This window comes from Salvelinus namaycush, chromosome 5 (genome assembly GCF_016432855.1).
Source record: "Salvelinus namaycush isolate Seneca chromosome 5, SaNama_1.0, whole genome shotgun sequence".
NCBI classification, from domain to species: Eukaryota; Metazoa; Chordata; class Actinopteri; order Salmoniformes; family Salmonidae; genus Salvelinus; species Salvelinus namaycush.
In genome coordinates, this window is record NC_052311.1 from 22,368,709 (window position 1) to 22,380,768 (window position 12,060).

The 12,060-nt window shown below is 39.8% G+C and overlaps 1 protein-coding gene across 2 annotated transcripts; it reads right to left on the bottom strand.

The window, feature by feature from the left end:
* Nucleotides 1–3,819: 3,819 nt before the first annotated feature.
* LOC120048053 (polycomb group RING finger protein 1) lies at nucleotides 3,820–11,498 on the bottom strand. 2 transcript variants are annotated; one of them, XM_038993740.1, is made up of 9 exons: nucleotides 11,405–11,498; nucleotides 10,515–10,620; nucleotides 8,916–9,068; nucleotides 8,571–8,642; nucleotides 8,382–8,484; nucleotides 5,894–5,939; nucleotides 5,566–5,652; nucleotides 5,175–5,255; nucleotides 3,820–4,661 (listed from the first exon to the last, which is right to left on the bottom strand). In XM_038993740.1, the coding sequence occupies exons 1-9, from the start codon at nucleotides 11,489–11,491 to the stop codon at nucleotides 4,611–4,613; spliced, it is 786 nt and encodes a 261-aa protein (XP_038849668.1). In that variant the 5' UTR covers nucleotides 11,492–11,498; the 3' UTR covers nucleotides 3,820–4,610. The 2 variants fall into 2 exon arrangements, with proteins under 2 accessions (XP_038849668.1, XP_038849669.1); XM_038993741.1 differs by lacking the exon at nucleotides 11,405–11,498 and adding an exon at nucleotides 11,187–11,219.
* Between the last annotated feature and the right edge of the window lie 562 nt (nucleotides 11,499–12,060).

Here is a 12,060-nt window from a genome sequence, read left to right on the forward strand (position 1 = left end):
CAGTAGGCCCATGTTTTAAGAAAGCGCATTTTTCAAAACTTTTGCACGGATATTGACGTTGATAGCAGTTAAACTTAAAAGGAAAGTTTACTTTCTCCTCTTCTCCATTTAAATTTAATTAATTGGACTGTAAAGCCTTCTAGATGTCCCCGTTTCAATTTCACCAAATTATTTGAGGAATACATATTTATTTCAATAGGTAATGAAACATACTTAGTGTTAAAGTACACGATCAAAGACTGCAAAGTGTGTGTTTTTTTCTCTATATCTTTTTTGGGGGGGGTGCAATTTTTTAACAATTCATCCGTTTTCAGCTGCTAAAGGACATTAAAGATGTTCAACTCGAATGTCCCCAAGTTCAGACCCAATTGTAACTTTTAAAATGCCCATGTAAGGGGAGTGTAGGTTAAATCTTGATGTACATTTTATAAAAAAAACAAAAAGTGTTTCCAAGCAATAGCAGTCATGTAAAAATCCATTATCAATATCCAGTTAAACATATGCCAAAACTTTTACACGCTATACGTTCTGTATATAAATTAAATAACGAATGCCTAATTTTATTGTACCATTCTAGTTAATCAACATTATGTAAATAAAGGGTATGATATTTCATGATATTATCTGCAATTACATCTGTCTCGATGTGTATTGGTTTAGCCTACAATTTGTGACATAACACAATGGCAAGGCAACATTTTATTATCGTGAACATTTATCTAGAATTGAATATTGTTTTCCTTATGGTAACATCAAAATATTGGTTATTACACGTGATTTGAACATCTGAATATCCTTCTGTTGATTGAAGGCCTACTGCTCTTTGTGTGTAATGTGGCTTTGTGCGTAAAGTTGCACAATTAGCGGCAGTTAAACAAGCTCTTCCTTTTTACTCCCTCCCTGACAGTTGACACAAGTTGGTAAGGACCCGGGGCGGCAGAAAAGAATGTTGCGACTACTCCACTGCCATATGGTTTAAGAATTGTCTTTAACACAGTGGTCAACATGATTGATTAGGTTAACCCGCCTTACCGTACATAAACAGTTTTCACTGAGCCGGCAGCAATAATGGCACGCATCTGCGTCTCTAAAAATTGGTGTGTTTTAGAAAAAACGACCATGAATAGCAATTGATTAGCATGGGGTTCCTAATGAATAAATCTCAATAGGAGGCGGTGGAAATAGGAGGGTTGTTGCCTTTCTCCCCCGCATCCTTGCTGTTCTAACTGCAGTCTGCTTGAATATCTCTCGGCACATTTGTAACACTTGTAACCAGATCAAGGGAGTTTCTTCAGACAGTGCACACAATGTAATCGCTTGCAATCGTTGTGCTTGAAAAGTCAACTAGATTTTTATAGGTGCATTGTGGAGTGACTCAGCCAGACCTTGCCAGATAGGCCTACAAGTTTTTTCTAGGTTTGGGTAAAGACCAATGTGACCCACAACGCGATATAATGCATCTGATTCACTGCTTGCCTCATCACACACATCACAATATTTTGAAAGGGAAACTATTTAGCAGTCTACATGAACAGCAAATGCTACAGAAGCTTGAATACAAATAATGATACATAATTGGTGTGTGGCAAATAAAACCAAGCTTTCGTTTACATGTCATTCGATAACATATGTAAAATTCATAATATTTATCACAACGTTACCTTAGTCTAACAACGTTAAATCAACGGCTTTCATTTGATGTTTTTCATACAAATGCAAGAGGCATGCTGGAATATCTGTACCGCAAAATAGAATAAGCAGTCTTTCCGGTGGTCAGGCTTTTGTTACAAATGCTCAGATCCATTTGTTTAATCAAATGTCAGCTAAACGAAGAAGGGGGAAACGTGTGAGTATAATAATTATTTCTAATAGTAATGTATTAACAATGAAATAACCATAGCAATACTTATTTTTACAGATGAACAGGCTACTTTGTGCTCAACTGGTCAAGTCTTACTTGAACTATAGATTCTAAGCATGGGCTCTTTACATTGTGTCCCTAATAATTCCTGTGTGTTAACATAGTAGTTACATTGGCAGGTTCAGTGTAATTACAGTGGAGGTAGGCCTACATATTGTTAGGCTTACAAATGTTTTACTGGAGGGGTATACTACAAAGAATATTAGTGAGTTACCCAGCTAACTTGCCTAAAAAATGTGAAATAACCTTTTTAATTTTGGGGGGGGGCAAGATAAACCATTAATGGGCAATGTCTAATTGACTCAACAACCAAAAACATATTTTTAGCTTAGTTAATTAACCACAAAATCTGTTATTTCTGGATTTAAAAAAAAATCAAAGTTAGCTGGCTAACTCATTTATCCTGCGTTGTAGTATAACCCTCTGGTTGTGGCATGCACAATTTCAAGTATTTGCAAATGAACACTTATGGCGAATAACAACTGAGTGATCAAAAGTAATACTTTTAAGGGAGGTTGTTTAGCCACACTTAGGTACCTTGAGTTTGTTTAGGCCTACAAATCTTATGCACATGCAATATCCCCACTCCCACAGCCCATGATGACATTGGCCTGGCACCACTGTTCTTGATGGTTAGTTAAGGAATGTACTCACATATGCACATTCTATGAAGTAGGCTATGTACTTATGATATCAGTTTTGAGATGGCACTTTATGGTATTTACTTGGAGATTGTGGTACAATGTGTACTTTCTACTAACAATACTTCAAAGAATTCAACAAGTGGTAACTGCATGGTGCCTAGTGGTGCATGTTTTAATGAATCCCAAATAAACAAGTAATAGGTCATTATTGTATCATTACAATTTCATCATATACTTTGAGTAAATAGCTGGTAATTTCTTTAGCATACAGTGGATATGTATTGCTCGACATAATTTTAATTTTACACGAAAAGATGCCCTTTGATATGGTTACAGATACCCATCAGTTGGTTTTAAAGCCCAAATATACTGTGCTACAAAATATTACATGGAATGTATGGTGTGTGTAAAAAAAAAAAAAAGGCCATGACTGAGAATAACATTGACTCAATGGCACAAATCATCCTGTATGACTGAGTAATATTAGAAAGACACAGATGGCATGAGAAAAAGTATTCTAAACATGTCAAGCAGCACCATAGCTCCACTGATAATGCCCCTCATAGGGATGGTCTCTCAGTCAACCTAAAAGTAGAATGAATCAAGTCTGCCACCTAGTGGGATGTTATCACTTAATGAAGAAAGAACATTAGAACCAATCGTCTGACAGTCATATTAAAACAAAGGTATCTAGTATGAGATTTGGGTATAGCTTTGAGAATAGTGAGTTAATGCAAATGGACTTGAGTTAGCACCGATTCCCAACGTTGGCATGCCTGGACATCAGCTGCTCCTATCCGGCGTGACTCATCAGCACAAGCCATAAAGGGGCTGTAAAATAGCATCAAGTATGTACAGAACGTCAGTTCCACTGAATATTGTACAGTTCATGGGAGTTTAGGTGCTTCTGAGAACAAAATTATTTACCAGAATTTAGAGTTCTTCAGTGTTAGTTTAGCACTACTCCAATTTGATAATTCCAGACTTGCACCACTGAAACGTCAACTAATAAATTACAATTTTAGTGACAAGCTTTAATTTTCTGGTCTATAAAAGTGTACATAATTTCACTCCTTTAACAAATGCACTACTAAAGCTTCAATGCTTTTATTTGAGGTTATAACTTCCATGACTGAGTTGAGACAACATTGCACAGGTTCATTGATAGTTGCTTCCATTCTGATGTTGGCTTCCTATAATTGAACATAGTGCAAATCTCCACAGATAACCGTAAAAAAAAACACTGCACATTTGTCCAACTTTAAAATATTTATTTTCAAAAATACAAAATATATACACACTATTAAAATAGAATATATTTAATACAAAATATATACAGCTGCTGAGGTCATTAAAGGGGGAAGTCCTTGCCTGACAACTCACCCCAAATGTAATTCTGAGGCCGGAAGCCGTGCTTTGTGAGGATTCTGAATGGTCACTAGCTAGCAACAACGAAAAGAGTTGCCATGTGGGGAATCGTAGGTGGCTCTTTTCAGCTAGTTATATCTTGTTCTTGATACCATGTCTTGTTTTGAGGTTTGACTGATTTCATGTCAATGCTAAGATGACAAAAATTCACTAGCTAACCAACAACTAATGTATGAAGAGACAAGTGCTCATTGTTTATTTAAAACAAATACATTTGCACATCGAGACTAGTTTACATGTCAACAATCGAAGCCAACCTTGTCTGTTTTGCCCCATAGTCGCACACACGTTGGTTGTGGTTGTTGCCAAACCAATGAGTCTATCGATCGCTACATACGTTCAGTCTGAAACTGCCATCCTAGAAGTTGTTTGTCTGACTTCAAAATGAAGGCCTTTCTACAAAACAAATTCATCAGCGATTGGATCGTCTAACAAAGAGTATCAAAGTTGATGACATCATGTAGGCCGGCTCTGGCCCAACCCATCGGTTTCTGGGACCAATCAGAATGTGTTTGCATTCTACAAATTGTCGGGGGGGGGGCAAACCCAGACTCATGGTGGACAAGAAACATCAGTTGGCCAGAGTGATGTGGATGGGTAGCCAGGCAAGAAAAGTTCTATCTTGTCCTTTTGTCCTTAATAGTGTAGTGAAGGACCAACGGTTGAGCCTGGAATAAAAATACCCAATTAATTACATATGTCTCAAGTGATCTTACGTGAACATAAATCCAACTAATCTGAAGAAACTCCCAAATCAATTATAACCCTGTTACAGGATTCAAGGTAAGTCAAAAAGTATTTTCTCTTCTCGCACTACAATTCATTATTTGGATTTATGAAGGAAGATGTACAGTGAGATCAGTGTAAGCATGATTTAACTTTTTAAATATGTATGCACTCTTATGTTTAATTAGTGTGTGAGACTATATGTCTTACTCCCAAACAATGTAGTTTTCTAAGTAACATACAATGACTTTCTTCTTGTGCTAGAAAAAATGTTTGAATTGAGAGTAAAATTGCCATAGACATTGTATAATTTGAAGTCACTACAGAATATTGATTTGGAATATTATTTATGTCCTTCAATCCAACAATGCCGTTTCCACCGCAGAACGTCCAAATGGAAAAAGTTCAAGTGTAAAGGAATTCAGTATGAAATTGTTGGCTCAACTTGGAGGTACCTTGCCAAACCAGTGAGAGATCCACAGCCGTTTCATGGTCATGTGATCTGGAAGGGACTCATTATTGAACAACATCTGGATCTGTGATGAAATGGAGACCACACAGTGAGGACAAAACATGACAACTGGTCCTGGGTCAACTGTACAAGCGCACATATGCTCCATTTCCAATTCTCTGAAACATTCACATACTCAAAATACAACTAACTTGTGTATAATATTCAAAGCACTCGACTGAAAAGTTGCACAACAAGGGATTACCTAATAGGCTACACTTTTGTAGTCATAGGACATGGTTCCTGTGTTGTAGTTTTGGACTGTTTGCAAATAGGTACACTGCACATGTAATGTAAAATGGTGCTGATATGTCCCTCTTAAACGATCAACTGACCTGGTGCTTCTCCACATTCAGTCGATGACATAGCACTTTACGCAGGTGTCTCACCTCAGCTCGGACCGAGCAGCGCACAAACTTCTGCTGCAGAGACGAGGCAGAGCAACATTACTACAACTCCAATTCCACACGTGATTACAGAATTAAAAACGGAAATACCAAGAAATGTGTGGGCAATTCTATTAGGGACTGACCGATACTCAAATTAAATACAATTGAGGGAAGCATTGCTTGTGGAGACCCGATCCAAACAGAACAGACCACTGCAAGTTAAACTAACAGACCTCTGGTGGCATAATGTGGTTCCATTCCACATACAACTTACTTGAAGAGTCAGTTTGGTCTTATCTTTTTTTTCAGAAAGAGATGAACTGTAGGGACAAGAGAGTACATGATTAAGCATGAAACACTGGGAGGGATTTTAAGGGGCATTTTCAATGGACAGAATTTCAGGAAACATTTGTGACGGGATTTTCATTTTAAAATGTGAAATTTACCGGCTATATCTAATAGAAACCCATTTGAATGCCACCGTGTGAAGGTTAAGCTCGTTTTTTTTGGAGTGCTCACTGCCAATCAGTGGTGTAGTGGAGGGTATATGCAGGTATAAGCTGTATACCCAGTTATTTTTCAGTGGGTATTGCATATACTCCTTAATCCCCACAATGTGTGTCAAAGTAGTGTAGGTATACGCTGTATCAATTAACAAGGCTGATGGAACAAGATCAGAATATTCAGCTTAAAATGTTGATAATTATTTCTTAAAGTTTTAAGCGCTGCAATGTGCAGTGCATTCACCAAGTATTTAGACCCCTTGACTTTCCACATATTCTAAAATTGATATATATATTTTTTTATCCTCAATCTACACACAATACCCCATAATGACAAGGCAAAAACAGAAATACCTTATTTACATAAGCATTCAAACCCTTTGCGACGAGACTCAATTGAGCTCAGGTGCATCCTGTTTCTAGAACTTGGAGTCCACCTGTGGTAAATCCAATTGATTGAACACGATTTAGAAAGGCACACACCTGTCTATATAAGGTCCCACAGTTGACAGTTCATGTCAGGGCAAAAACCAAGCCATGAGGTTGAAGGAATTGTCCGTAGAGCTCCGATACAGGATTGTGTCGAGGATCAGATCTGGGGAAGGGTATCAAACAATTTCTGCAGCATTGAAGAGCCCCATGACCACATTGGCCTCCATTCTTAAATGGAAGAAGTTTGGAACCACCAAGACTCTTCCTAGAGTTGGCTGCCCAGACAAACTGAGCAATCGGTGACCAAGAACCCAATGGTCACTGACAGAGCTCCAGAGTTCCTCTGTGGAGATGGGAGAAGCTTCCAGAAGGACAACCATCTCAGCAGCACTCCGCCAAGCAGGCCTTTATGGTAGTGGCCAAATTAGAAGCCACTCCTCAAAAAGGCACCAAAGGAAGACCACGACGAATAAGATTCTCTGGTCTGATGAAACCAAGATTGAACTCTTTGACCTGAATGCCAAGCATGTCTGGAGGAAACCTGGCACCATCCCTACGGTGAAGCATGGGTGGCAGCATCATGCTGTGGGCACATTTCAGCGGGACGGACTGGGAGACTATTCAGGATCGAGATTAACAGAGCAAAGTACAGAGACATACTTGATGAAAACCTGCTCCAAGAGTGTTCAGGTCCTCAGACTGGGGCGAAAGTTTACCTTCCAACAGGACAACCCTAAGCACACAGCCAAGACAACACAGGAGTGGCTTTGGGACAAGTCTCTGAATGTCTGAGTGGTCCAGCCAGAGCCCGGAATTGAACCCGATCAAACATCTCTGGAGAGACCGGAAAATAGCTGTGCAGTGACGCTCCCCATCCAACCTGACAGAGCTTGAGAGGATCTGTAGAGAAGATTGTGAGAAACTCCAAATACAGGTGTGCCAAGCTTGTAGCGTCATACCCAAGAAGACCAGAGCCTGTAATCACTGCCAAAGGTGCTTCAAAGTACTGAGTTACGGGTCTGAATACTTATGTAAATGTGATTTCACATTTTTTATACATCGCAAACATTTCTAAACCTGTTTTTGCCTTGTCATTATGGGGTATTGTGTTTTAATTCATGGATAGAAACATCCCTTTGAAATTTTGAAAGAGGCGAGATAAAGAACTACCGTGAGTTGCTAAAATGACTAGGATAATACCTTTGGCTGCTAGACAATGAAAGAAAACCCATAGTACATGAACACATGAGGAAGTCTTCATCAAATAATTGCCATCACATTTCTGTGATGGGATTTTGGTTACAGGCTACTTTGAAGCAAAGTAAGACATGCCTCATGAAGTAAAACGTCCAGGTTTCAACAGCATATTGACAAGCCAGCAGGACACCTGCCTTTTGCATGGTAGGCTATTATAGCTCAAATCATTGTCACCAGTTTACAAAACATCATAAAATACTTAAACACTTCTGCCCGTCACACTGACTCACTGGCGCAGGAAACTCTGCAGGCCGGTACCAGTTGAAATGTTAGCGAGAGCTCAAGACAGACAGGCAGAGTACATAGATGATGCGATTGAAAGACAATCTGAACCAATTTCCATGCAGAGCTAATGCAAACAGGATATATTCTAGGGTGGCAATGTTTTTATTTGTTGGCTTTTATGTATTTTTATTGGACAATAGTTGGCAATTACCGGAAACACTGAGGGGGGATGTAGAAACAAAAAGCTGAATTTAAGCACTAAGTATCAGTGATAATCCACCTGCGGTCTGAGAATAGACAGTAGGCTACTTACTGTAGTTGTCAAGACATGGCACGAAAGCTTACCTTTGCCTCTCTAGACAAAGCGAGACCTGCTCGTCATATCTGTAGAAGTGGGCCTTGGAATGGTCAAAGCTGGTAAAAGGTAATCCTGCATCTGGTATGGAGTCTAGGGGTGACACACAGATACCATGTAAAAGTAGAAGCTGTAGATTCACAAAACATGAAAAATCTAATTAAAATCTAAAGGCTTACCTTCCCCAGACGGTTGGACAACTCTCTCAAGCCCACGCGACTGATAGAATTCCTTTATTCTCTTGTCTTCACCTGTTTACAAAGAACAGAAAATAAGGACCTTAGAAATACTACCACGTAAAATAAAAAATATACATTTTTATCAAGCTAAATTGATAATGTAATGACGCAGGTGTTTAAGTAACGCTGTTACACTAGTTCTCATTGCATGAGAACTTATCAAATTAGATGATTAGGAGTTAAGAGCTTTTCCCCCTAAGTAAACAGGAGAAACAAAATAAAACCATTAAAGTACTATGTAACAAATCAGAACAAGTATTATTGTATGAATTTCAATGTACTTACTTTCTTGAAGTCCTGGAACCAGTTTGTAGACAATGTCTTGCATCACTCTATCCAATTTCAGGTTCAATAAAGGCTGGGTTTCATGGATCTTTATGTTGCACATTGGACAATACTTGCTGGTTTGGAGGTATTTCACAATACAACTTTTACAGACTGAAATAGAAGCAGAAGAGACATTGGCCATTGATGTTCTTTTATAATAACATTAAAATGCACTATACAAACCTATATTACCATGTACACTACATGACAAAGTATGTGGACACCTGCTCGTCAAACATTTAATTCCAAAATCATGGGCATTAATATGGAGTTGGTCCCCCATTTGCCGCTATAATAGCCTCCACTCTTCTGGGAAGGCTCTCCACTAAATGTTGGAACATTGCCGCGGGACTTGCTTCCATTCAGCCACATGAGCATTAGTGAGGTTGGGCACTGATGTTGGGGGATTATGCCTTGCTCACAGTCGGCATTCCAATTCAACCCAAAGGTGATCGATGGGGTTGAGGTCAGGGCTCAGTGAAGACCAGTCAAGTTCTTCCACACTGATCAAAATACATTTCTGTATGGACCTCACCTTGTGCACAGGGGCATTGTTATGCTTTAAAAAGAAAGGGCCTTCCTCAAACTTGCCACAAAGTAGGAAGTGTAGAATGTCATTGTATGCTGTAGCGTTAAGATTACCCTTCACTGAAACTAAGGGGCCTAGCCCAAATCATGAAAAACAGCCCCAGACCATTATTCCCCCTCCAACAAACTTTAGTTGGTACTATGTATTTGAGCAAGTAGCGTTCTCCTGGCATCCACCAAACACAGATTTGTCTGTCGGACTACCAGATGGTGCAGCTTAATTCATCACTGCAGAGAATGCGTTTCCACTGCTCCAGAGTCCAATGGGGGCAAGCTTTACACCACTCCAGCCGACACTTGGCATTGCGCATGGTGATCTTAGGCTTGCGTGCAGCTGCTCGGCCATGGAAGCCCATTTCACATGAAGCTCCCAACGAACAGTTATTGTGCTGATGTTTCCAGAGGCAGTTTGGAACTCGGTAGTGAGTGTTGGCGATCCCATTCTGTGAGTGTGTGGCCTACCACTTCATGGCCGACTCGTTGTTGCTCCTAGACATTTCCACTTCACAATAACAGCACTTACAGTTGAGCAGAGCAGCTCTAGCACGGCAGAAATTTGATATACTGACTTGTTGGAAAGGTGGCATCCTATGACCATGCCATGTTGAAAGTCACTGAGCTCTTCAGTAGGCCATTCTACTGCCAATGTTTGTCTTTGGAGATTGCATGGCTGTGTGTTCGATTTTATACACCCGTCAGCAACAGTTGTGACTGAAATGACCGAATCCATTCATTTGAAGGGTGTCCACATACACTATATATACACAAAAGTATTACTGCACTTTTGAAGCTAGAAACATAAGTATTTCGCTGCACTTGTAAATCTGTGTACGAGACCAACAAACTTTGATTTGTACGCATTCACAGGCAGTAAGAAGGCTAGTCCACAAGTCTATAAAAGTTTGCCTATTTCTTAGAGAGGTAACGTCATAAGCCAAAACATAGAAAACACAGGCTAGGCCCACTTACATGTATGCAGACACTCGGTAATAGTTGTGGCATCGATGAAGTACCCAGCACAGAGATAACACACTATGTGCTCGTTCAGGTCTTTGATCTTCAACTTCACTTCCTCCTGCAACAATATTAAGTTGCTATTGAAATCTCAAGAATATAAAGTATCCCATGCAGTTTCGTTACATTGTTGCTACTTGGTGTAAAAATAAATAAATAGCAGAATGATGATATTCTAGAGGAGCCTGGTGAGTTCATTCGAATAACATTGTCGATTGCGCGTGCTCTTTTCCACTACTTTGAGCAGGTGGGTGTGTCAGGTGACTGCAACATTGTACCTAGTTATGATTGCTAACGCAATGGCAAATAAGTGTAGCATCTAACCTTACGTTATATCTTTATATAGTTAGCAACCCAGTACGCTACACACGGAATTGCACATATTGGACACAGGTAACGTTAAGACAGTCACTTTACAAGCAAGGTTTGACAATCCCGTCACGAGAAGCTAGCTAGCCTAGCAAACACAATTAGCTGCTACTAGTTAATAAGTGTAAGAACTAACATCAGTCAAAATATTTTATCCATGCAAAACGCACATTAGTATTTTAACAAACAAGGCATCGCGTTTCTGGTGTACAACGGGGGGAATGGGTAGTTTGAACGGTACACATTTGCACGAATTACCTGCATTAGCTGCCCAGAACAACAACACGAGTAGACTTCTTCCACACACACGCCTGCGCACACATGGTAGGCAGCTCTCTCCCCATCACTTAGGGACGGGAGAAAGCGCTCGCATTGCTGCCTTTCCTCGTCGTAACTAGTTATGCGGCTAGATCCAGCTCTGATCAACTCAAACAATTCTCACTGGTCTATAGAGTCCGAAATGAATTGGTACCTACCTCATTTCGTAACGGGTCGAGCTTATATACGGACTGGAGTTGATTTCTTAGCCGCATAGCTATCGCCATTGGCCCTTGCTCCGCCATCTTTGGGAATTATTCGTATTTCCGGGTGGAAGGAGTGTGTTCAAGAGCATGCTCCAAGTCCGTTCTGTGGCTGAATTTCAATCATCTTTCAGCGTGTCCTGCCCTCTAATCCTCCACTCGCTTCCTACTCTGTTTTCTCACTCGCTTCCTACTCAAAACTATGTGTTAAGTATTTTAATGAATAACACCTCGAAAAATACTAAACTAAAAGCAGAACACAAATTACAGAACGGTTAGTCCTGTTACTCAGCTTGTATTTCTTAGCATACAGCTTCTCATGATGGGTTGTACGCTGCGTGTAGGACAAAGCTATACTACTTTCAATAATAAATCATATTTGCATGGAGAAATTAAGTAGGCCTACTAGTGACAGCACTGGCACCTTCTATGACATAAGAGCCATATGGCTCACTGTTTTGGCTCACACAGAAAAGTTGTTGAATAGTTTGAATGGTAGGTTCTGTGCTACCTGTCTCTTGTCAGTAGATGGCACTGGAAGCATACGACTCAATATTGTTAGACAACAGCAACATTTATTGGGTAGAAATTGTCCATATAAATAGTTTTTC

Excerpts from the sequence above, each read along its gene's own strand:
- LOC120048053 (XM_038993740.1), bottom strand. The coding sequence starts at position 11,491 with ATGGCGGAGCAAGGGCCAATGGCGATAGCTATGCGGCTAAGAAATCAA. Across the intron at positions 9,069-10,514 it reads TACCGAGTGTCTGCATACAT|TCTGTAAAAGTTGTATTGTG; the intron begins GTAAGTGGGCCT and ends CTTCTATTTCAG. Across the intron at positions 5,653-5,893 it reads AGACCAAACTGACTCTTCAA|CAGAAGTTTGTGCGCTGCTC; the intron begins GTAAGTTGTATG and ends TCGTCTCTGCAG.